The 27,352-nt window shown below is 36.2% G+C and overlaps 1 protein-coding gene across 1 annotated transcript in view; it reads right to left on the reverse strand.

Moving 5' to 3' along the window:
* Positions 1 to 7,083: 7,083 nt before the first annotated feature.
* LOC136030539 (SUMO-activating enzyme subunit 1-like) overlaps positions 7,084 to 27,352 on the reverse strand; it is a 35,951-nt gene continuing 15,682 nt past the window's right edge. The window contains exons 3-6 of the mRNA XM_065709590.1: positions 26,848 to 27,101; positions 16,239 to 16,435; positions 10,355 to 10,493; positions 7,084 to 7,301 (exon numbers count right to left, since the gene is read on the reverse strand). Of these exons, the coding sequence (XP_065565662.1) occupies positions 7,139 to 7,301; positions 10,355 to 10,493; positions 16,239 to 16,435; positions 26,848 to 27,101 (753 nt within the window). The 3' untranslated portion in view covers positions 7,084 to 7,138. The remainder of the gene's footprint in view (positions 7,302 to 10,354; positions 10,494 to 16,238; positions 16,436 to 26,847; positions 27,102 to 27,352) is intronic.

Raw genomic sequence — 27,352 nt, forward strand, 5'->3', positions numbered from 1 at the left:
TCCAAACCTAACTCAACTTCTGCATTGGGTTGGGTTCTTAAAAGTTGAGATTAGGATATCCACTTGAAGCTTATCCCTTCAAGAAGGATTGTTTATTGTTTCTTCGTGCGCCAAAAAATTTATTTCGTGAGTTGTGTAATCGCAATGCAAACGATCAGCGTGGGACTGAACAAGGTTTTATCCGGGGACACAATTGTAGGTTTAGCCTCATAAGTGACGTACCGGTCACGCTTGATGTGACACTTCACACGACCTTGGCATCAAAAGTCTAATTTTACATTTGACCAGTGCTTCCATGTTTTTTTGAAAATAATGCCTAAGGCCACTTAATATTTGTACATTTTGTAAAGCACAAAAGGGTAAGTATTTTCCTGTGTTTTAAGAAACAAATAAAGCATTGTTTTCGGCGGCTTCAATAAGTAGGATGGAATAACCTTTGCATAGAATAGCAGAATGAATCGGGTCAAAAATCTAGTACTTGCATCCGTTGCATCCCCCGTCCCCCTCACTCGCGAATCCATCAAACACTTGCTCAATCACTGCACATTGTTATTTTTATATACTAGTTTTACAGACAAAATTCTCCCTGTTCGAAACAAAGGGTTTCCCCGGGCCCCCTCGACATTTCACTGATATTTCTACGTCATTCCACTCTTTCAGACAAAAATGATTTAAATGTTTCTATGCTTAGAGTGCTACCTACAATACATCATAGATCTAGGGATATGACCATTCTGAAAAGATGAAAGCACTGCAGTTGCACTTAAAAAGATTAACTGGTCCCAAATAACTACACATAATCAAGCTTCAAAGGTGAATTAGGTGATGGTGAATTAGGTACTTCAGTAATGGCAGAATGTTTAAGCCTACCAGAAAACAGGCTGGCAAAGCAGCTTATTTGAAGATGCTATGATTAAAACGGAAAAGATCGTGAACGTATCAAATAAAATCAGTTTATAGATGAGGCAGGACTGTCATATTTTTGGAAGGACAGCCTAAGACAGTCAGAAAAAGATAAAGTGCCTATGGACGGATTTATGAGAAGAATGAAAGATCTGAAAATTCAGATTTAGACCCAGGGAGTGATAAGATGAGAGACGTTATAGTTTTATTCCTACATTGAAGAGGGTTTTTTGGAATATTTTAAACTTGATTTACCGGTTAAGACATAAGAGACATGGTTTCGTATTCAACATTTTCGACTTATTCTACTTGGATTTTGAGATCTGATTTCGACTTCTGCCACAAAAAATCGAAAAGGGGAATAGGAAAGAGAAAGGTTGGCTTCAGATACAGATTACTCTCCACCCAGATGTAATTTGGAAGTTGAGGATTGACCAAAATTCCTATAGAATTCGAGCAATTTTAATATTTAAGCAGTAGCTTTTTGAGGATGATAACCTTGAAATCCCAGGGATCCTGCAGATGACTATAAAAGTTGAATCGTTCAGGTTTGTAAATACTTTAACGAAGTCGTCAACTACAGGTTCATGTTACCAATTTAAATGGTAACATTCTGTTACCACTACAAAAACAAAAGATTAATATCATTCAATTTTTGAATCCCAAATCATCATTATTTCTAAACGCAGTGGTCGTTATCATGAATACTGGGCCCACCTTCAAGTTGAGATAGGTATAGTCTTAGGCTATATACAAAAGCACAAGAAAACTCTAAAATATTAAAATTAGAAAGTTTCCATTAATCAGATTTTCATATTTCCTTATGTTTTTTTTTCCAAACCTTTTTACATTATTAAATAAAAAACAAGTTTTTAAACTGAAAGTAAGGAGCAACATTAAAACTTAAAACGAACAGAAATTATACGTATATGAGGGGTTCGCCCTCTCGTCAATACCGCGCTCTTTACGCTAAAGTTCGAATTTTGCTCCAGTTCTTTAAGAATGACCCCTGAATCACAAAGGGTTTAATTAGAATAAATGGCTATTTTGAAAGTAATAAAAAAAAAATTTTGCGCAAAGGGCGAGATATTGTCAAGGGGGTGAACCTTCTCATATACGTAACAATTTCTGTTCGTTTTAAGTTTATATGTTTGTCCTTACTTTCAGTTGAAAAAAAAACTTGTTTTTTCTCTCATCGTTTTTTAAGAATAACGCTGGAAAATCCGGCGCTCCCTTTAGGAAAAACTCCCTTCCCCCATGAAAAATTCCTCCATTGAAAGATCCTCCCACGTAACCTTCTCTCCCCAGCCCCCTCCCAGAAAAATCTAGGGTTTCTTCGCGATATTCTAGGATCACTGGGTCGATACGATAACCCCCCGGGAAAAACAAATTAACACGTATCCGTGATCTTCCTTCTGGTGAAAAATACAAAATTCCACATTTTTGTAGATAGGAGCTTGAAACCTCTACAGTAGGGTTCTCTGATACGCTGGATCCGACGTTGTGATTACCATTAAGATTCTATGACTTTTGGGGTGTGTTTCTGCCTTTTTTTTTAGAAAATAAAGCAAATATTCTCGGGCTTGTAACTGTTGATGGGTAAGACTAAACTTGATGAAACATATATTTGAAATCAGCCTAAAAATTCGATTCTTTTGTTGTATCAATTGGTATCAAAATTCTGTTTTTTAGATTTTTGATTACTATTGATCTAGGTCACTCCTCACTTACATTTCGTTACCACGAGCTGTTTGACTTTAAATAACGTATTTATCTAACTGCTTTCGTCATTCCATAATGATGTGATGCTATAGATCAGATTAAGAATAACATGCTCGTTAACGAAGAGACGTGATGATTGAAGACCAATGGGTAGATTTATCATTTAAGGTTATATCTAGCCCCATTAAGAGGAGGGATGGGACGCATTTCAGGGTAGTGACCATTTTACTCGAAAATAGTGTTGATTGGAAATTGAATGGTACTACTTTTTTTTATCGTTTCCTTTTGAGGGGCCATGGAACAGAAAATTTTTTATTGAAAAAAAGTTTTATTGATGGGGGGGCTGTGCGTAAAGTATAGCGTGTCTGCATGCCTAATGAGTTAGGTACAATTATTCTGCATATTATGTAGTAAGAATTGTTTTTAACTTCACACTGTCCAAATACTCCCCCCCCCTCCAATGTGCAAATATGTAGCCAAAATTCTATATTTTCCATCTCTTCTGTCAATTCTCTTTGTCTTGTCTCACACTAAGCTGAAAGAAACTAACGAAAAAAGCCGTTCTATAATGCGTCCACGAATGAAAAACTTGAACGGTAGGACGTTTATCATACAAGTACCAAATTATCTTATCTCTCCCTCTCTCTCCTAAAGGTCATATGTATTCATAAAAAGCTGTAGAATATGTCCAAGTTGGCCATCACCATAAGAAATGGTCGACTGATTTTTATCACATTAAGTGACGGGATTTATTAGATCCGGTCACCTTATTTATTAAATCACATCAGGTGACGGATTCACGAGTAAGGGTCGAGGGGGGATGCAACGGATGCAAATCATAGATTTTCGACCCAATTCATTCTGCTTTTTAGTGCAAAGGTTATTCCATCCCACTTATTAAAGCCGCTGACAACAACGCTTTATTTGATTCTTAAAACGCAGGAAAGCACTTACCCTTTTTTACTTCTACAAAATGTACAAGTATTAAGTGACCTTGGGCATTATTTTCAAAAACAAAAAGTGGAAGCACTGGTACTTTATGGAGCTGAGACATGGCAAGCATCAGCTGCAACCATCAAGAAAATCGAAGTATTTCATGAAAAGAGCCAGAGGAGAATCGAGGGCCTACGATGGTCCGACTTCGTCAGCAATGAGAAGGTTCTGCGGCTCACAAAGCAGTCTTGGTTTTCGATTCAAGCAGCCGTTTGAAACTTACGATGGTTCGAGCACCTGCTTCGAATGCCACCACGTCTACCCGCAAAGACGATCTACGACTTCGACCCTATCAAAGTCGGTTGGAAGCGACCTCGCGGCCGACCGAAGAAACGTTGGTCCGAGTTCTTGACGATGGCAAACATCAGACAGGGCGAAAAGCAAATACTCGCCAGGGACCGAAGTGGATGGAGGAGGCAGACGTCAATCTCTACGCCGAGCAGTGCCCGGCAGAAGACTTAAGTCAAAGTAAGTCAACAGGTCAGAAGATCTAATTGTTTATTAGATCCCTCTTGTTTCCGACCGTACCTAATGGCAATAAGTTGCTCACTAATAGAAAGATTCCTGGAATAATATAAACATCGAATTAACTTTTTCCCTCAGCATTCATGGAATTAAAATAAATCTAGCTAAAAGTGCTATTTCTTGATAAATAATGCAAATTTTCTCTTTAATCAATTAAATAAGGCATAGATACTTTAACTTTACTTCCGAAAATAATGAAAATAACCTCAGAATCCCAGAAACCCAATATTTTTCTAAAGAACGTTATCTCAAACGTTGTGACATCAGATTCCTATTAGCTTTCAATTTTCTTTTCAACGGAATAAAAGAAGAAATACAAATTCTGAAAAAAGTTTCGATAACAAATATAATTTAAAAAAGTATTTTAGCCAAAAAATTCGAAATTTACAGCAGTTAGTTACTTAAAAATATAGTCCCAGAGAAAGAGGTGAAACGGTACTTCAGAAAAAGGGGAATATAAAAGATATTTCTCTTTTGGGGGAAGGGGGTGTTATTTCTTAGGGGTGAAGGCGATGCCGTATCTAGGCCTTTTTGTTCGGTAGGGGGGAGGGGGTACAAAAAACATAGAAAAGCATTAAAATTTATTTATATGCATTTTTGTTATGTTTTTACGGCCCGGACAAAACTTTTTTTGGGGGGAGTTCGAACTCCCCTTGCCCCCCCTCTTCTTGGATTCGGCATTGGGTGAAGGCAAAATAGGCAAATAATATGGAAAATGTAAGACATTACAGTTACAATCGTAAAAATACGGGAGGGGACATGACCTCGAAGTGCCTGTTTGGAAAATCTTTTCATAATACGATACAGGTCGTTCCATATTCAAGGTCAAAAGACAAACAAAACAACAAAAACACGTCTTCATACGTGTACTGTTGGCGCATACTGGGGCATCGAGAGCCAAAGGCGAGTACCATGGACAAAATTCGTCATGACAATTCATAGTAGTGGCTAAGCACGTATGAAGAGAGAAATATGGGGATATCCATCCAGAGAAAGAGGGATATCCGTCCGTTATCCTAATATAGCAATATTTTTTAGCTATTAGTCTTCCCTCCCCCAAAACCAAATTCATGTGTAGGTGCTTGGTAGTGACCATCAAACAGTTCGTGGTAACAAACTCTGCGTAAAGAGCGACACGGGCAATTCGTAGCCGAAATTCAAAAAAGGAAATTTTGATAACAATTAATACATCAAATGGATTGGCTTTTAATGTTGATTCCCAAAATATAAATTGATCAAGTTTAATGTTGCCCACCATAAGCTAAGAGCCTGAGAAGATTTGACAAAAAAAAGAAGGAAAAAAAGAATCTCAAAAAGATTTGAAAAAAAAAAAATAATTTGAAAAAAAAGAGGGGAGACAATCCCAAAAACGCAAGTGATCTTAACAAAAGTCACAGTAGATGTTTCAAGTTTCAATATAAAAATGTGGAATTTTGGAACATTTTTTTTTGTCAGAAGAAAAATTACAGATGCGTGTTTATTTTTTTCTCTTCTTCTTTTTTTGCAGGAGTTATCCTATCAAACCAATGGTCCCAGGAGATAGTGAAAGGCTCAGTCGAAAACAAAAGTTCTAGTGCACTTTCTAAGCGACTAAAAAGATTGGAGGACAACCAGCCCCTTCCCAATCCACTTTTTCTCCTAAGACAACCAATCAAAATTCTGAGATAAAAATTCATTCAGCATAGTTGTAAGGTCCAAAAACTATGCCTCTTGGGATGACATTACCCCCTAGGACCCTTTGGAAAGGGCTGTAAGTTATACAATTTGCCCATGGTTTACATATAGTATTCGTTATTGGGAAATATATGAAAATTTTTAGAAGGGGAGGGGGGTTCCATGGGAAAACTTTTCCAGGGGAGGAAAAATTTCAGGAGAATTTTCAAGGGGAAACCTTACACGAGGAAAAAATTTCCTGGCATGATTAAAAAAATTGTCAGGAATTAAATATTAAATAACATGTTTGTTTAACTGAAAGCAAGAAGCAACATTGAAACTTAAAACAAACAGAAATTATTTCATATATGATTGGTGCTACCTCTTCCTCATAAACTTATGAGGAAGATATAAACTTCTGTGCACTAAAGTTCGACTTTTTATCGCAATTTTTTAGAACCACTCCTGAGACAAAGGGTTGTTGACTTTGAATGAGAAATATTTTTAAAGAACTTTAAGACTTTAACACAAAGAACGATGGATGAGGAAGGGGCAGCCCCCATCATATACGATACATATACCTTGGGCACAGATACCTCTTGCGTGCCTGACACTTGCATTATTAGGGACACTGGTGCTATATACTTTATCTATGCTGTTATTTTACGAATAAATTAGTGGTTACAATAAAAACATATTTCATGAAGGAAAGATGATTTGAATGAAATAACGGGATAGCATATAGGAAATTAAACAGATATTTTTCCTCAGCCAGTGGCGAATTTGTTATTTACAAGATAAATAAGTTTTTTTTTTACAAGACTGAAGGACTAACATTAAATAAGTTTAAAAGGGGCAAACCAGGTGAAAACCATAAATTCGCCCAGTGATGTGAATTAATTCCCATCAGTCTCCTTTTCTCTCCTAATCGATAGCACTATAATTCAATAGTTAATTAGTGAAATAAAACGTAAAATTAACATTTATAAGTTTACACATCTAGTCTTCTTTAATATAAAATTAATTTTGTTTTCATTGATTGTGGCGGAAATTGCATAGCAATTATTATGCAACCACTGACAATATAAATGATGAAAATGATGGTGAAGAAGTGTGGGCCATGATGTATCCATGATAACCCAAACTAATCTATGAAGGATACTGATCTTGCACAGAGTATATTATTTTTGGACTTCAGAGTCAAAGTGCACCTCAATCATAAAAAAATGGCAACATTGCCTAGTACAAATTTAAGCCTGAGCTTAAGAATAAATACGGCAAATGAGCTAGTTAATATGAAATTGCTTCTTTATGCAAGTATAAAATGAAATATGAAAAATAATTATTCAGCTTCCAATTGTTGGACAGTACCAGACAAAGCAAATGAATCGAAGAAGAAGAAATTGTCAATAGTCTTCTCATGCCGAGTAATGGCTCTCACAATCTCTTGAGACAGAACTCCTCCAACAACAGCAGCAACTGATATCTCATCTCCGTAGACATTCCTAAAATTAAAATCGACAAATAAAATACAATAAATTTATTTAATAAGAAAAAATTACAGAAATATAAATTTTTTATTTAATAGTAGTTATTTTAGTAGTAGTTATTCTACAGTAGTTATATTTTTTTGAATTTCATTTGAATTTTTTACTAAATTTTATTTACAAATTAACTATTTTATATTTCATTTAAAATAAATTAAAATTTATTAAAATGAAATTGAAATTCCATGCCAAGAGAATCACTTTCTCCTCTCCAATGAAAATGAAATGAATCAAATGAAATTCAATCCAATGAAAATCCTTACACAATTTCTGGTGTGAACGAGGTATAACATGCCTACTTTTCCACTTAAAAGCTATGGTGGGAGATTTTGGCTGACCAGGGTCCCACTTTTTGCCCTGCAGTCACGCCTATTTATAATCATCAAATTGATCTATTTAAACAATGTGCGTTATGCCTACATGACTATCTTTCGTCTAAAAAGTTGACGGCAAGATGGAAACTTTTGGGCAGAAATAAAAGCAGAAATTTTACTTATATATTGTGAATTTTATGTGATCTTTTCAATGTGTTCATACATTTTGATAATCATCACGTTATTCGGATTTAAACAGTGAGCAGCATACCTATCTTTCAGCTAAAAGTTTGAAGATAGAGTGGAAGCATTTGGTGTACTAGCGAGAAAAGAGCTGGGAAAAATCATTCAGAATGTGCAGTTCACACTACCTTACCTTACCTTACCTTTTTTTTTTTTTTTTTTTTTTTTTTTTTTTTTTTTTTTTTTTTTTTTTTTTTTTTTTTTTTTTTTTATAAGTAGTTGACAACCGATTACTAGAAATTTGAATTAATATCAACAAAAATTAACGTTAAATTACCCAGAATTGAGTTGTTCATATATTGATATAACAGTCTAAAATGAGCAAGACAGAAGGAGAATAAAACGCATATAATGAATAATTTAATCAATTTCAATTATCCTGTAACGAAAGAATTATTGTTCGAGGGATGGTCGTTTAAGGTTTGTTTTCACCTGCATACTTACGGCCAATTTATGAACCGGAGAATATATTTTGGAGGTGTTCAAACTTGGTTACCCTCCCCCCTGGATATGGCCCTGTGTATCATAACTTCCTTTTAAATTACCAAACCAAGCTTTGGTTCACTGCTAGATGTCCTCCCACTAACAAGCTTATTCACGTTCACGTTCAAAAATCTTATCCAGGGGATCACATGAGTTGTTGTCAGATCGTTGACGTTTCTTAGTTGACGTTGACGTTTCGTTGACGTTTCTTATCGTTGACGTTTCGAGACTTATCGTTGACGTTTCTTATCGCACGCTTTGTCTTACGGGATTAACTTTACAGTCTTAGCTTTGGACTTATGAAATATATTAACTTAAAAGACAAAAGCTCTGTGACACAACCGACGTTGAGACCCACAAACATAGTCTTCACTAGCACGCAGAACGGCTCTCACTTCATTCCTCAAGACAACTTCAAGCCTCCTTCACAATTAAATATTATTACCTTAACTATCGCGTTCCTCCCTCCCCGGAAGCACAATCAACTCACCTACATAGGAGAAACTGCAACAATTATTAGAGATTACGGAGGTTTATTTGGAAGAGAAGAAGTTAATCCTGAACACATCGAAGTCAGTGGTGATGGTATTTGGTCGTAAAGCCATGGAAAGTGAAGATGTGAATTTTTTCTTTAAAGGTGAAACTATACCAGTGAATAATGAATTTGTTTATCTTGGGGTAAAGTTTACTAGTAATGGGAAATTCAGTGGGCATCTGGATCTAGCGAATGCAAGGGGGAGGTATATTAGCGGTGAAATAGCGAGGAGTAGTCTTAGACGGGTGAGAGATATTAGAGTACATAAGAGGATTTGGACAAGTAAGATAGTACCGGCGATGCATTATGGAGCAGAGATCTGGGGCTATCGGAAAGGTCCAAAACTTGAGGTGGTTATGATGAGATATTATAAGAGGATGTTAGGACTATGGGATTCGTTTAGTAATTTGATAATCCAGGGGGATTTAGGGCTAGTATCGCTGCGATCTATGAGGCTAGTGACCATGGTGAGATATTGGGTTAGGATACTGGGTATGCAGAGATTTACGGTAGCAAAGGCAGCATACTTAGAGGCGTTGAGACAGAATAGTAAAACAGGGCGGCCGGCGGAGATTAAGGATATCTTAGATAAGTGTGGATTAGGGGAATGGTGGAATGAAGGAAAGGGGATTATGGGTATGGAGGAAATAGTAATAAGGGAGGTACAAGAGAGGTTGAAGAACCAAGAAATACAGATATGGTGGGCAAGCCTGGATCGTTCAGGGTTGTTAAAATTGTATAGACAGATAAAGGGTAGTTGGGGGGAGGAGGTATTTTGGAAGGTTGGATTAAGTAGAGAGGATTTGAAGGTTCATTTGGATTGGAGGGGAAATGGATTTTTGATTGGGGAGAAAAGAAAGTATCAAGGGAGAAAAGGGGAGAAGGTAGAATCTATTGCTTGTCCTATGTGTGGATCTCAGGATGAAAGTTTAATACATTTTTTGTGTGAATGTGTCGAATTGAATGATTGGAGGCGAGAGATGTATGGTAAAGAAAAATTGAATGAGATATGGATCCTAGATAGAATGAAAGAGACAAATTTCCTGAGTATTAAAAGGATAGCAAGATTTGTAAGGATTGCAGCGGCACATCGGGAGCGTTTTCTTTAAATAGTATTAATTTAATGTAGTTAATTTGTTGTTTGTTTGTTGTTATGTAATTTTCCTATGGCCCACGGGCTTTTTCTGGAATAAATTATTATTATTATTATTATTATATAAACAATATTATTTGGATCCAAGTTAAACTTAACCCAAATATTAAACGTAAACTTAGACCTGACCATCTTAAACCTAAAACTTCAGACAAGAATAGGGTGTAAGCTAATGGGGTGTAAACACTATAAACCAAAGGTCACACAAAACAGAGTATAGACTAATTTTCCTTCAACATTTCTGTTTTTAGTGAAGAAAACAATAGAAATGAAGTTATCTTACTCTAGCATAGCATCAGTAACCTTGTCAGTCTTAGAGAGTTGACGAATTTTCTCTCGAATTTCGACCAGGTTCTTTCTATCCTCATCTTTCTTGTCCTTCTCGGGAAGTCTGTCAAACTTGTCGCGAAACTCCAATATAACTGAAAGAAACAAATATTTAAGTACCAAGCACATAAAATAAAAACATTCCCCCTCCCCCGGACGTATCCTAGGTCTATCCATACCTAAAAACCATGATCTTTGAAGATTTTGCTTTTGGTTGTTTGAAAATCATCAAGTTTTTAGTACAGCGCCACACTTTTCTCGGAGTTAACACGTTGACACGCGAAAATAAACAAGCAAAACTAATTAGTTAAAGTTGACACCTCTGTTCTTTATGATGCATGATACGTTTACCGTACGGAGAAAATGAAAAGACACTATCTACTGCTCATGTGTTCGACGGCAAGAGGGTTGCAAAGGGTACGAACAACATTTGGGGATGATTTTTTCGCTCCTATAGTGCCATTCACCTATTTCCACCCAATTGGCTGATAGTGAATGTTTTGGAAGCTAAGGGGAATATGCAAAAACAAGCACGGGATTGTGAAGACAGGCCTCTTAGAATGCCGAAAGAGGAGGCACGACAGCTTCCGCAGAAGAGCAAAGATTTTATTGAGCTCCTTCTTACGACAAGAACTATTTGTTGCGAGAGAGTCGGAAAGCAACAACAAACAAGGAAATAAGATTGAGGAAGACAAATTTTGTGGAAGGATGGCATTTATAGTAACTAAAACTTAGTACCAGACATTATTTACATGTCATGCTCCTCATCTCAGACGCCAAGGAAAAGAAAATAAACCGCATTTCGTCGTTTTCATTCCCTCTGAAACTCGAGTTGTTTTCAATGCTGTTTCTACTACAGTGCCTAGAGAAGTTGTCATTCAACCTTCTACGAGTGCTTCTATAACAGAAACAGTCTCCACAGCCGTCATTAAACAAGTGCCCCAATCGTTAGAATTTTCCAGCCTTTAGCAACGAATCCCCAAAAGCCCAAAAAAGCCAGAGAGGCGCCTCTCCCGCTTTTACAACGCAGTTCGAGTCTCGTTCGAGTAACTTTTTCCTAAAGGAAAACGTCAGCCTGATAATGAATTTATCTTCCTTCCAGTCGATGCTTAAGGAGTCATAAGGCATGCGACCTAGCACTGAATTAACAATCAAGTTCTATATGCGGCAGATGGGGTTCCACCAAATATGTGTCCGACCGTTCTAACTCGTGTACAACTAGTATGTTCTGTGAGCCATACAGGCCTGCTGGCCATACCTGTTACTGTCTAGAATACATCCAGCCAGGATTCAGCCTAGTCTACATGGTCAGAGTGTCCATGGGCGGCCATTATGTCAATATCAGGTGCATAACTCTAAACATTAACGGTGGGTTTAACAATGCTGGAGGTAGACTGTCGGGCGGTTTTGAGACTTACGGGAATTCCGCTATACATTCGGGCTTGTAGATTTCAGAGATTACTTTCTTGCTATCAAAGTTGATAATTTGTTTATCTGTAATGTTTATATTACGACTAATTAATATAAAGATACGTCTGAGCCTCTGAAAATTTATGTAGAAGCATTTTGAGCATTATTTCTAGTAATTCTACATTTCTAATAGTTGGATGTTATAACTGTAACCTAACTGCTCCATCTACCCGCTTTTCTTTGGTTGGTGAAATATCTGATATTCATTTGAATGTTGTTGATAAAGACAAAGATTTCACACATTCATAATTCCTCGTCCATATCCAACATAGACCGTGTTGTTGCTTCTCCCTCCTTAGATGTCACTCAACCAACGTTAATTATTGATTATTTCATGCCTGATCACGTGCCCTTATCGTTTTCCTTCTCACCAAATTAAACTTTTCATATACCTATTTATATACCTTTTCATATACCGGAGTTTGGGTATCATTCGAAAACTTAGATATACATTTCCTGGATCTATTCTGAAACTTCTTTTTTTCTGTCTTGTCCAGTCATATGTTTCTTATTGCCCCATTGTATGGATGTCTACTTTTCCGTCTACGCTGCGGTCACTTTCCGTCATGTATAATAAAGCACGGCGTCTGGTTATGGACACCAACCGTTCTTCACCAACACAGCTCTTAAGTCTACGGTCTAATTACATTATTTCTTGTGCTTCTTTTGTCTTTAATCAACTTCACGGCAATCTTCCAAAATCTCTTCGGAAAACTCCTATGTTTATTTGTGATTCAGCTCCATATAGCCTTCGTTCTTCAAATAATATCCACATTCCGCCTACCCCTACTGTTCGATCAGATTTCAGTCCCCACATTGCTTGTCAACAGGTCTGAAATTCACTACCTTCTTCAGTGCAGAAATGCCACTCGTTTTGGACTTTTAAAAGGATTCTTAAGGATCATTTGATAAAGAATCAAATAGATTAATTTTTTCTTCTTCTGAGGAGTTGATGGCCCCTGCGTTTTGTTAGTGGTGTATGATTTTCCTCTCTGCACTTTGCTCCCAGGCCTCAGGTATGTTCTGTATGTTTTTTTTTGTTTTTTTCTTTCTTTCTTTCTCCTTCTAGTTGTTGCTTATATTGTATCCCCCATGAATATGTTGCCTGTGAACTGCTATATGTGATTGCCTATATTGAATTTATTGCTTGTATAATATTTTTTTTTCTTATCCCCCTTGTATCCCTGGCCATGGAGCCTTTCGAGGGGAATTATGTGTATTGTAATTCGATTTTGAATTGTATTTTGTATTGTCTTCTATTTAATATTAATAAACTCCTCTCTCTCTCTCTCTCTCTCTCTCTCTCTCTCTCTCTCTCTCTCTCTCTCTCTCTCTCTCTCTCTCTCTCTCTCTCTCTCTCTCTCTCTCTCTCTCTCTCTCTCTTTCTTTATTAATCACCCAAAAACGCCAAATCCATCATATGTTCATAATTTGGCATCTTTCCCAAAATTAAGTTACCCTTTGTCCTTGAAAGTTTCCTCCTTGATATTTAGTGTAGAGATGTGCCAGGCTTAACTATATGCAGAATCTCGGGCTGTTCCACTGAAGCGTCATTACCTAGGAACTGCCCCATGAAAATTAAAGTCTCTCAGACACATGATTCAGCGAAGTTTTGGCTATATCTATCGTATAAAGGCGACCAACCACGGTCCGGTCCTGTTAATTCCATTAGCATTGCAACAAAGAAGAAATTTGCTAAGGAACTTCAGAATCACCGCAAATAACAGAACAGGCAGCATAAGAAAATCAAAGATAATCCTTATTTCTTTGGTCGTTCACTCTGTCAAAGGATCTCCAGAGTCTCCCCTTCCGCTGCCAATATTCCTTTATCTTATTGCTTTCTGTTAGGCCGAATTCTCTTTACCAAATCCACAACTGGAACCCAAATATGTTGAAGAGATATACCAATTTTGATATGTATTCCCTTACTCTGATAATATAGTATCTGTAAAGATTGTGGCTGACGCTATTATGGCCTTAAACCAAAGTAGCTACAAAGCATACACGGAATTCACGATCTGTATATCAAACATGGGGATTCTGCACTTTTAGAACATCTGCCGTTAAAATTATACAAGATTTTCACACAAGGTTTGGTTCCATCAGCATTCTACGTGGAGAATCTTTCTCTTATTCACAAAAAAGGAAAAACCTCCAGTCAATGCATATCTTTTAGACACATAACCGTCCCAACCAGTTTATGCAAGCTTTGTGAAGTACTGTACTATTCATAAAAGAGCTTGAAGAAAAATGTGACACGCCTCCCTATTGATTTGGTTTTCCGCATGGCAATGGATATGCGGACACCCGCATGGCAATGGAATAGCGGTTGCTGCTATTCTCTGCTTGATGCTTCATTTACAGGTAGTTCGCTCACCTCAACGAGTCGACCCCCTTATTCACCCACTCGTACTTTCAAGGACTGTCAAAAGAGTAGTAAACCCGGTTATCATCAGATCTCAAAAGAATATGTATGCTAAGCAGCCAGTCCGACATTAAAATCCCTCTTAAAAAAGATAAAATAGCAAGGCCATTGGATGGAATTATAGCAGAAAAGAAAGAAGCAAGGTCAGACGACTTGTGTTCTTTCTGGCCTCAATATCTCCTTAACCACTTATACTGACGACATTTACAACCTCCGCCAAAATTTAGACAAAATTTTTGAAAGATTCCAAAAACTGCAAGCAGAATACTTAAAATCTGGTCTTGAATTCAACACTGAAAAATCCAACGTAGTCCTTTTTCACTAGAAAGCCCAATTTCCTGATGAAATTTTACTTAGAAATTAAAGATCAACCTGTCTCACCAAAAGAAATATCTCGGTCTTGCAATTGGAAATACAATTGTTCACGCTAAACGTCTCCAAACAGAACACATCAAACGCCACATATCAGCTTCATACGCTTCCATAATCACTGAAAAGCTTCGTTTTATTCGCTGTTATCTGACAACCCTATAAAACACCGTACTGGACACGCCGTTCAAAGCTCAACAATAGATTTCATATAGCAGATTTTACACTAGCTGTTGCTAAATTTATAGAAAAATACAACCAAAAGATTTCAAACTACGCTTGGGAACAACTCCTTTTACACTATGCACATTGCCATAGCCTTTCTTCCTCATTTTTGTTACAAATGTCTGTTTTCTTCTTTACTATAGTGTTTATTCAACTGTCATTGGTCCTTAAAAATAAACTTTAGCTTTCTTTTTAAGGACGTCCTAGAAAGTAGCCATTCGTCCTAGAAAGTAAATTTCTTTTTTGTAGTGCTCCGTCATTGTTACTGTATGAAAAGCGGTTTCCAGTAAATAATAATACTAATAATAAAAGCTCGTGAGTTCAACTCCCACAGAGACGACAATTTCATCTAGCATTTTTTTCGAATAAAATACACTTTCCCAGAATAGGTTCTATTAAATTAGTAAATTAGACAGCACCTGGAGTAAATGCAAGGCAAAAGACTCCTTTCTACTCTTTGGTATCCGGAAAGTTCATTCGAAGAGTCATGGTTAACTAAAGCTGTATACAGCAACGATTTTTAACGTTTTTATTTTAAATTGTAAATGCTGTTGAGGATACCATCTTGAAATGCACCCCCTCCCCTCTTTCAAAAGGCTTTATCAGAAAGTTCAAAACTAAAGAAGTTGGAACTTAACGAGACTTAAACTTAACTTCTGAGAAAAACTTAACGAGAAAAAATAATTACAAATAATTTCAAACAATTTATTCTAAACGGAGAATGTTATCTTTCATGTTAATTGTGTTTCATGCTCACGTTTTGTTAGTTATGTTTTCCTTAATGACTCATTAAAAGGACAGGAAATAATAATAATAACAATATACTTACCTTGAGAGTGCATAAAACCAGCACCATCTATTCTTTGCATTAGAGCAGTGGTTCCCAACTGATTTTAAGCCAGGAATTTCTAAAATCCTGATGTGCCCTCATGATAATTCAATTTTACTATTTAAAATTTTACGTGTATTCGCCGGAAGAAAGCTTAAAAAACCATCTCAGTATCTCTTTTGGGTCGTCCTCTAGGCACATTATATACCTTCCTAATGAAAAATATTGTCTGAATACAACACATTTTACGCAATGCGTAACGTCACTGCAACACTATCTTGTATCTTTTTTGCTCTTCAGATGCATTTGAATGAGATGTCATTATCATGAAAATTTTGTTTTCAAAATTAAGGCTCTAATGTAGAGTCTGCCAAAGGGTGCACGTCCTGTCCATGACTCACCACAATATTGCCATGCTCCACTGGTGGGCCTATGCACCACGTTAGATGCACGGCATTAGTCTTAAAAACGGCAAATTAAAAGGATGGAGAAATTAAGTAATAAGAGCAGCAATACACTTACTTTGAGAAAGCATGAAACCAGCACCAATAGCTCTATTCTTTGCATTAGAGAGACCACCTTCAATACTTAAAAAGGGTAGATGTCTTGCTTTCTTGACTTCATCCTTGCTTTCTTTATCATTGTTTCCTTTATCATTGCTTTCTTTATTATTACTCTCTTTATCATTGCTTACATTATCTTTACTTCCTTCATCCTTCCTAGAAAAAAACGACATAATTATATAAAACCAATTCTTTTGACCAGTATTTTCCTAATGAAATACTCGCATAAAAAATCGGTTTATCGAAAGAAATAAGCAGCTAAATAAAAAAGGAAATTTCGGTATGTCCACTAGTCTTGGGCTCCAAACTCAGGCCCCGTCTGGTGCATTTAAACACATACTTGTCACAAATAAATAAAAAATAGTTATAGATATATGACACGAGCGATTGCTTATCCGCGTTGGCTTGGCAACATGGCTACCACTTACCTAGATTCAAAACTGTCCCTCGACATCCTGTCCTATAGTGGATGATTAGAAGCATAAAAATACATAAATATTTAATAGTACGTAAATACGTAAAAAAAACGTAAATATTTCAATAACTCTTTGTAATTAAATATTCTCAAATATTTTCTTAAGTGCTAACTGGAAAAAGGGCAAATGTATTTATTTCCTGACAATTTCATCATGCTTAAAGACAAATAACATTATAGCCAAATCACTTTTTACTATTAGTACTACAACTACCAACTCACTGCAGTACCAAGCCCCCTGAGGCCAACAAAACTTCGTACGCCCCTCCTCCTTCCCAGTCTATTTAAGCCCTCCCAAGGAGTTCCAATTTCTCTCAAATTCTTCTTTACGATCCCCTCCACTCAATTCAGGGTTGAACTTCTTTTCTTTTGGCCCTACATAGTTGGTCGAAAAGGACGATCTTTGGCAATCTGTCGTCCTTCGTCCGTCGAGCGTGTCCTAGCCATCTCAACCTTCCTCTCAATATAGCCCTGGAAAGCAGGATAGAACTAGGCATCGACACTATTTCTGTTTATCAGACGAAAAGATACGGAAAAAACAGGCGTAAAAAAAACAGGACAGAAACAGGTAACCTGTTTCAGCTGTTTTTCGAAAAAAAAATAGAAAAAAAAGGCTGTTTTTATATAAAAAAAACAAACAAAAAACAGTTGTATTTTGTTTACGCTTATCTTCCCGTTTTTTAGGATGTGACACCCAGCCATCTATGAATATGCTTGCCCTGTCTGGCACCCTGGACTGACCAAATCCCAATGTTCTAAAATTGAAAGCATTCAAAAAAGAGCTATAAAAATTATACTGGGGACGTCCTTACTACTTATGATGAAGGTTTGGCTTGACTTGAACTCACTACATTGGAATCACGACGTCACTTCCTTACCATGAACTTCGGGCACAAGTGCCTTATTTCTGACTATTATCGACGTCTTCTTCCCCCTTCAAAGAAAACCCCCCAATCCTTCCCAATACAAGACTTAATGCTCGTAGAGCTCCAAATACTCAACTTGACTTGTGTCCCCAAATGTTGACAATGAGGTACAAAAACTCTTTCGTTCCCTATTTTGTTTCGCATTTTAATAATTGATTTAACTTTGTAACTATGTTTATCCCTTAACATTTATTTTATCTTTGTAATTATAATTGTTCTGACGTGCTTATGCTAGCTTGTGTGCTATTTTAGCCAATAAATCATATTCTATTCTATTCTATTCTATACGCTGCAATTCTCAAGCTAGCGTTAAGAAACCGCCACGAAACCATCTCAAATCCACTAATCCGCCTCTTTTTTAATCGACTACATGTGCATACGACACGATCCCAACCGCACATTTGATTCTAAAACCTTTTACAACGATTTTGTTCTTGACATCTCAAGATGTTGAACAAGGTAGTATGAAATAAAATGAATATTTTTCTTTCAAATAGAAAAGCACGACAACTTCGAATAAAAGGGAAAACATTCAACCAATTGGCAACATACTGACACTCGATTTTAGGCACACAAAAAGCGGAAAGCTACAATTTTAATGCTATGTCTCCGTTCTACGTTTCCATAGAAAAAGGAATAGTGACATGTTTTTGCTACAATCGAATTAACCAATAAAAAAGTACAATTTAATTTTGGATTCTTCAGTTCAGGCACGTACGCAGGAATTTTTCGGGGGGGGGGGGCAAAACCTTCGAAACTGCAGATATAAAGTAGCACTTATTTTTATTTAGTAACTAAATAAATGCAAAAAGCACGTATATCGGAAAATACAGATTAACTTTAATCTATAGTATTTTAGCGGATGGGGGGAAGAAGACTGAAGCCTCAAAAGTACGTTTTAGGCTCAGGTTATGTTCAGGGTGATTTAGAACCAGTGATTAATCTATTATATCCCACTGAAAGGGAAATTTTAGGGTTAACAGTGCAATATGGGTGCTGTGGGGGGTAGTTCTTCTATTGCGAAAACGTCGATTTTAAGGAAAAACGATAGTTTCCAAAATTGATCCATTAAAAGCTGTACTTTATCCTGAAAAGGGGGGATAAATGCCCTAAGATCAAGGATAATTCTATTTTGCTGTGGAAAGCAAACTCTCTTTACGAACAAAAAAAAAAAAAAAAAACAGTACAATCGCTAATTACTTCAAAAAGGGTAAAAAGTTAGACAAAAAATGGGTTAATAATTGGGCAGTGACTTAACCGGATAATTGCATGCTGTAAAATCCCAGAAAAAGGCTTCATACATGCATCTAGATTCTTAATAAATGTCCTACTTTTGCCGGAAATCCCAAGAAACCATGGGGAAATTAAATATTTCACAAAATTTCGGGGGGGGGGGGGCGGGCCCGAAGCCCCCCCCCCCCCCTGCGTACGTGCCAGCTTCAATTCATACAAGGTATACAAAAGACCAGGTCTCTGGATATAGGTTTCTGGTGTCAGCTCTCTGGATACAGCTGAATCTTTGTTTTTTTTTTTTTTTGTTTTTTTAGGTTTTTTTAGCATTTATTGTGTTTTTCCAAGTGATTGATACATTAGCACGTAAAAATAGAAGACAGAAGATCAGTTTTTGGAGTGTATTTTGTATTTTCTAGGCCTTTTTTTATAGAAAATATTCAAAAAAGAATGTTAAAACTGCAAAAAAAGTGCCTGGATAAATCGAACTCCATCTTCTCTCGGGAAAGCACATATTTATGGAGGGGAGTGCTCCCATAGCTTCACCATGAACCTTCGTTTTAAGAATGTAGAAAGAACTATGTAAGACAGTCTTAAAGTTTTAGGTTCAGCTCACTTGAGACCTAGGTTGGCTAACCTTTTTGGATCGCCTGAGTTCTTAACAACAATGCAAATTCAAGCTCACGCTCAACCATTTACCATTCTGGATGGTTTATTCGTTGATATTTCTTCACTAGACCACACTTGACTTGTTTCTTTTTCTTCATTTCGTCTTCTTCTTCTGTTATCCAGATGCTCAGACCTTTCACCGCTAGATAGCAGCACATACGTTTGCTGACCTTTATCTGCTAGGCAATAACGCAAACGCAAGATCACGGTAAAATGAAAAAAAAAAGGTTTAACGAAGAGAGAAACTGGTTAGACAGAAACAGAAACAATGCCGATGCTTAGACAGAACCATATTTTTCGTACAGTTTAGTATTTGAAATACAGTCAGTCAGATGGGTGCCCAAAACAATCCGTGGACAATTCCTCTAGAAAACATTTAATAAATCCTCCTCCGTCTTTCAGAGCACCCAAGTTTCAGAACCATAATTGACCACTGTCGTCATTAGTATTTCCCTAATGATACACTCAAATAAAACATCAGTCTATATATGAAAAGCAACTACATAACAAATGAAACTTTCGTATGTCCATGTATCTTGAATTCCAAACTCAGACTCTGCCAGCTTTACGTAAAAAAAAAAAATAACAAAGAACACGGCTTTGGACTACGGACGGTGCTAATCTCTATTTCATGAATGTTTAGCTAAGAAGTACAATCAGTGTTGGGGGCGAAACATTCAGTGCTTTCGCACACCCTTCCTGTTTACAATCCCCAGATTTCCCCAGTAAACCATTTAAAGCTAGTTCGACTCTGGTTGAGCTTTCAGAGTCACGACACTGACCCTCGTTCTAAACCAAACAGTCAGCGATACTGGGACTTGAACCTCTATCCGCACGGACAAAAGATTTCAGGTCTAGCGTGCTAGCCATTCGGCTAGGACTTTGCTACATATTGAGCAAAGCCAATTACCTTTGCTATGTATAGATAGACACATATTCATCATCAATCAATGACAAATATTCTAAAGAATTTAAATTTGAGTCAGACCACAATAAAGACCATAACCTCAACTAAACTTTTATTGGAGGATTTCACTGGGTTCTTTTCTAAATTAGTCTATAGTGGCAAGATTCCAAAGTAAGATTCAAAACACCCGTTAGCTCAACAGCTTCACTACCTCTTAACTGAGCCAACACTGTCCCTCGGTAGCCTTTGTGTATTCTTTTACGTCTCGTTTGACTAAACTGCATAGTTAGAGGTAGTAAAACGGTGCAGCATTTTAAAATGAAACTTTAGATATTTTTTATGGTAATCTGACCCGCTTTGAAATAGTAAAAGTTGGAACAAATGAAGTGGCGATTGTATTTACTTTGCATTAGAAATTTGAGCTAGAATAGATTTCAAACACAGTACACACAAATATGTACAAAATAAAGATGGAAACAATTAAACGTTGGATATGAAAAGAATATTATTTCGGTTTATACACTACACTAAGGGGATTTGATACCATAAAGAATCAGCCTATCTCATCCATTATCAACTTTTTTAGTTTTTGTGGCCACACTGTTCAGAATTAGTTGGGTGGTCTTCTCATAACTTGTAGAGCTAAGATAAGATATCCAAATAAACGGCAAAAATTAAAAGCCGACATCTACTTTTCCTGAAATCTTGTAACTTGTAACTTTTTTTTTGAAAAAAAACTTGTAACTTCTCTTGTTTTATACCGGAGACAGCGATAATTAGTTTTAGGGAATACCATTAGGAAGTACAAGTTCTGATTTTTCGATCAAACGTACCAAAATTTTATTTTTAAAGTTCAGGAAATGGTTTTCCCCAAAAATGTTCCAGTATACCTGCTACCAAAATGCCAAAAATCACCTAAAAGAAATGCCATTTAATCAATTTGATTGCTCTTCGAATTTTATGGGGGTCAGCCCGCTTTGATTGGAAACTGTGCCGACATAATTCCATTGTTTTTCAATTAAATTGCATAATCAAATCACAAATTCTCAATAGGTTTCAATGATATGTAGTCCCTTGGGAGAATTTACTTATGGACCCTTTGCTTTTGAGATAGTAAGCCGATGATGAGGCTCACAAAACGATGTTTTAGGTATTGGATCCCCTTAACGCACAACGACTCGTTCATAACTATTCGCCAAATACTTCTAAGGTTTCTCTACTGAACTTGTCAGTAAAGTAGAGACCCAAAATTCTTCGAAGGCAACTATGGTCGAAGAATTTCACTGTGCTGACCTTATCGGTAAAGTGATCGGTAAACCTTATCGGTAGACCTTATCGGTAAAGTGGAAAATCATAATTTTTCTAAGGAAACCATTGACAAAGATCTTTAATGCTTCAGCACCGTTAGGCTAAGATTCCCTTGGGCACAATAGTATTCACAGAATAACAAATCATATAAATACAACATAAGAAAACGTAAAAATAAATAATATGAAAATGGAATATAAAAATTATAAAATAAACAACACAAAAATTAAAACACTGTCAGAGAAACAACACGACTAACAAAAACGTTTGGTTTTGCAACTTTTCATTACAGCTGCATTTGCTACTGTCCTTTTACAATTTTTATAAAATATTCGAAAAAGAAACACACTTCAAAATTTTTGGTTTGGATATTTTTAGAAGCACTTTTTAAGTGTTCAAGGGTCCAAGACTAAATAAAACGTTTTATGGGGCGTGGCCCACTTTTTTTTACATGCTTTATAAATTTGTTACTCAGAGGAGTATTTGTATTTTTGTCCATTTGCTGCACTGATGGGGACAAGATACTATTAGTGGCAAAAAATTTTTTTTTTCAGAATTTAGACATATTCTAAATAGTATTTAAGAGGCCTCTGTGAAAAATAATATATAAAAAAGAGCCATAAAGCCAAAAATATACTAAAGAAAATTCATTTGTTTCTGTGGATGCTTGAGTTGTGTAGGCCTATCTCAGTTTTGACAAAGAGTTTTGAAGACTAAATTTCAGCTGGGGGGTCTCTGTATCCTATAGCAGATTACGCCCCTGTCTATAAACACTAGCCACTAGAATAAAATTTTGAACATTCGAAATTTGCATTCTTTTTCAAGAGATATCCCCTCTTTTGGAACATTACTACAAAGGGGTACAATGAGGGTTGGTGAATAATAAAAAAAAGGACTCAAGTGAAAAACTGGGAATTTTGTTCTTTAAGATTATTCTATTCAAGATGAGGAGACTAGTGAATAGCAGTCCTAAATTGGATTACAGCAAATAGACTGGGCTAGTCTCTTTTGGTTCTCAGGGGGGTTCTCTTCTCCCCCTACTTTTGCTTAGTTTCCTTTCTTGATCTTTTTTTTTGTCAAAAGACCTGGTGATACCCAGTCTAGGTATAGATGAGTAGGAGAAGGAAAGAAGGCACTTACCTATTGAGCTGTTTCACAGGATCGGCAAAAGTAGGAAGAAGAGGAAGAAGGGTAGAAGAAAGGGCTTACTTATCAGGTTGTTCTGTAAGATCAGCAGAAGTAGTAAGAAGGGGTAGAAAAGGGAAAGAGGGTGCTTACTTATCGAGCTGTTATGCAAAAACAACGGAAGTAGAAAAAAGGTACTTATTGAGCTTTTCTGCAAAATAAGCATAAGTAGCAAGAACGGCTAGAAAAGCTAAAGAAGGGATATCAAAAAGGGAAGAAGGCGCTGATCAATTGATCTGTTCTATAAGATCGGCAGAAGTAGCAAGATGGGGTAGAAGAAGGAAAGAAGGCACTTAGTTATTTAGCTGTTATGTAAGATTAGCAGAATTAGTAAGAAAGGAGAAAGGGTAGACCCTTACTTTTGATCTGTTATACGAGATCACCATAAGTAGAATAAGGTTCTAATTGAGCTATTCTGCAAGATCAGCAGAAGTAGCAAGAAGGGTTAGGAGGGTAGGCAGTTACTTTTTGAGTTGTTATACAAGATCAGAAGAAGTAAAATAAGGTGTGTATTGAGCTTTTCTGCCACATCAGCAGAAGTAGCAAGAAGGGGTCAAAGGGTGGGCACTTACTTTTTGAGCTGTTATGCAAGATCAGCAGAAACAACAAGAAGGGTTAGAATGGTAGGCACTTAGTTTGTCAGTTGTTATATAAGATAAGCAGGAGTAGAATAAGGTGTTAATTTAGCTGTTCTGCAAGATTAGCACAAGTAGAACAAGGTAAATATTCAGCTGTCCTGCAAGATCAGCAGAAGCAGAATAAAGTACTTATTGAGCTGTTCTGCAAGATCAGCCGAAGCAGCGAGGAGTAGATGGAAAGGCACTTAATTTTTGAGCTATTATGCAAGATCAACAGAAGTAGAATAAGGTATTTACTGAGCCATTCTGCAAGATCAGCAGAGGTAAAATAAGGTACCTCATGAGCTGTTCTACAAGATAAGCAGAAATAGCAAGAAGGTGTAGAACGGTAGAAGAAGAAAAGAAGACACTTAATTTTTGAGCTATTATGCAGGATAAGCAGAAGTAGAATGATGTACTAATTTAGCTGTTCTGCAAGATTGGCAGAAGAGGAAGAAGGGGTTGGAGGGCAGAAGAAGGAAAGAAGACACTTACTATTTTAGCTATTATGCAAGATCAGCATAAGTAAAACAATATACTTATTGAGCTGTTCTGCATGATTAGTGGAAGTAGCAATACGGGGTAGAAGGGTAGGCACTTACATTCGGAGCTAATTTGCAAGATCAGCAGAAGTAGAATAAAGTACTTGTTGACCTAGTACTACTGAGCATTTGCACATGAAAAAAACTGGAAATCAGTAAATTCGCTCCTGGGTCAAAAGGGTAAAATAGAGGTTATCACTTAAGTACAAAGTGAAAGGGAAAATTTGACAACTCCGAATGATATAGCAAACTACTTATGTAAATATTGTTTTAGTGAGGGTTCAAAACTATGTGAAGATGCTCACAAAAAAATAAACAGGTTCCCAAAATTTTTCAATCGGAAGTTGTAGTAAATGGATATCCCTTGAAATTCTAGTTAATCCTTGTGATGTAAATGAAGTGGAAAAAATTATCGATGGAGTGTATTCGAATTAAAGTGGTGTAGATGAGATTTCCCAGAAGATTGCCAAATCGGTTCAATCAGTTATAGCACCTTTATTTTATTTATCAGTTATGACACCTTTTATTTTATGTCATTTGATTAATAAATCAATGGAAAAGGAGATTTTCCCGGAAGCTTTAAAGGTCACTAAGATAATGCCATTACACAAAGGTGGTAAGAGAGATGACCCTTCAAATAAAAGAACCATTTCTATTCTCCTTTTTTGTAAAATATATGAACCAGTAATAAGATCTAGAATAAATGATTACGTTGAAAAAATAAAATTCTTGTAAACACTCAATTTGGTTTCAGGAAAAGACTATCAACCGAAATGGCTACAATCAAACTTGTAAATTCAGTAAATCAGTTTTGCGAATTGGGTTTGATTCAGACTGCCCTATTCCTAGATTTAAAGAAACCCTTTGACACAATTGACCATAAAAAAGATTATTACTTGAAGTGGATAAAATTGGTGTGACTGGAAAGAGCATCTTATCTTACAAGTGAGGCTGAAAGTAAATCGTGGTGAATGGGTCTTCAGCTTCTGTAGCTAATGGGTGCAGAGTACCCCAAGAGTCTATACTAGGTCCTGTTTTATTTTTTATTTTTATTGATCGAATTCAGTAAATTTGTCAGAGGCTGGTATAATCCTTTTTGCAAATGATAATCTTTTACTTGCTGCGACATCAGTTAATCTATTTTTTGGTAAAATGAGAAAGGTTTTATTGAGTGGATAGGCTTTAGTCTTTTGACATTAAGTCATACAAAAACTTATTTTCTAGGATATCTAGTATTGAAACTAACTCGGAACTAATTGTGAATGGTGATCAAATAAAAAGAGTAAGGGTAGCAAAGTATTTGGGTTTTATGATTCATGAAAATCTATCATCTCTGGGTGTGCTTCGTCGAGTTAAAAACTTAGTTTCGAACAAAACTATCAGATTACTTTATTTTGCAATTTTTTACCCATATATTTCCTATGGTGGCTCTATATGGGCAAGTGATTTTGTGACATGTTATAAAAAAAATTAGAAAGTTCAAAATAAAGCTGTTAAACCTTTGTCACCTAAAATATTCGCTGCTCAAAATATTAACGAATGTTACATTAAAAATCAAATTCTTAATATTTTCAAAACTAGAGATTATTAAGTTAGTATTTTCACATATAAACATCTTAATAATTTATTCTTCTCTTCTTTCGAAAATATTTTTTCCATTAATAGTGATCTCCAGAGTCTATACACGAGGAGTATCGAATCTAGTATATCTATTTAGAAAAACGACTAGAGGGTATGGGATATAATACCGGTTGTGATTCGAAATGCAACTCATCTGGTAGCCTTCAAGGCCACAGTCAAAAAAATTTTCCACCGTCAAAAAATTATAATTAAAAGGCCACAGTCAAAAAAATATAATTGTATAAAAATACAATTTATGTATGTGTTTTATGTAAGTAGGATGGTTGGTGTATATGTGTGATTTAGTATTATTACCAAGTAGAATAAAATAAAATAGCATTTTTTTTACATATCTAAAATAGAAGAATCCCACCTGTTGCCAACAGCCTCTTAGAGATTTTCTTAGCAGGTGCAGCAAAAATGTTCTGTATTTTTTTTTTTTTTCTTCTTTTTTTTTTGCTAAACAAAATTATCTATCTTAAGAAGAAGCTGTTCTCCAAACTCAGTAGAAGTAGCAAGAAGGGGTAGAAGGGCAGGTAGTTACTTTTTTAGCTGCTATACAAGATCAGCAGAAGAAGAATGAAGTACTTATTGAGCTGTTCCGTAAGATTATTGATCTGTTCTGGTAGATCAGCAGAAGTGGCGAGAAGGGGTAGAAAGGTAGAAGAAAGAAGACACTTACTTATTGAGCTGTTATGAATGATCAGCAGAAGTAGAAGAAGGCGCTTACTGAGCTGTTCTGTAAAAATCAGCAGAAGTCGCAAGAAGGGGTAGAAGAAGGATGAAAGGCAGAGCTGTTATGCAAGATCAGCAAAAGAAGAAGAAGCAACTTAAAGAACTGTTTTTCAAGATCAGCCAAAGTTACAAGAAGAGGTAGAGGATAAAAAGAAGACATTTACTTATCTAACTGTTCTGTAACACCAACAGACGTAGGAAGAAGGGACGGAAGAAGAAAAGAAGGAACTTGCTTGTTAAGTTGTTATGTAAGAACAGTAGAAATAGAAGAAGGCACTTATTGAGCTATTCTGCAAGATCAGCAGAAGTACGAAGAAGGGGTAGAAGGGAATAAGAAGGAAAGAATGCACTCACTTTTTGGGCTCTATTATAAAATCAGCACAAAAGAAGCCAAACAATCCAAAAGTTTCACCAATAAACAAACATTTTTGTTTAGTGTCAGCTATGTCTTTCAACCGCTGTATTTCATCCCGGCGACAGTTTGTTCCTACGATAACACTGTATTCAGCAATTACATCATTCGAGAGAGCGCTTAAGCCATTTTCAGCAGCGTTAACTTTAACCATCGGATTTAGACGTTGGATTCTGTTTACAGCTTGTAAAAACTCCTGAAACGAAAAAAAAAGAAGCTCAATTAAAAGCGACTTTCAATGGAGAGAGGGAGCAGCAGAGGGAAAAAGAGGCAGAGGAGGAGTGAGAGAAAACAAAATAGTCAATAACTGTGTTGGGCTGTTACAAGGTTTTAGGAAAATTATTCAAATTAAGAAACTTATATATGGGGACGATTAGCAAAAATAGAGTTTAAGGGAATATAAACTGAATCCCATTTATGATTGCACAACTGAAAAACGGGTCAAAT

This window comes from Artemia franciscana, chromosome 8, assembly GCF_032884065.1.
Source record: "Artemia franciscana chromosome 8, ASM3288406v1, whole genome shotgun sequence".
NCBI classification, from domain to species: Eukaryota; Metazoa; Arthropoda; class Branchiopoda; order Anostraca; family Artemiidae; genus Artemia; species Artemia franciscana.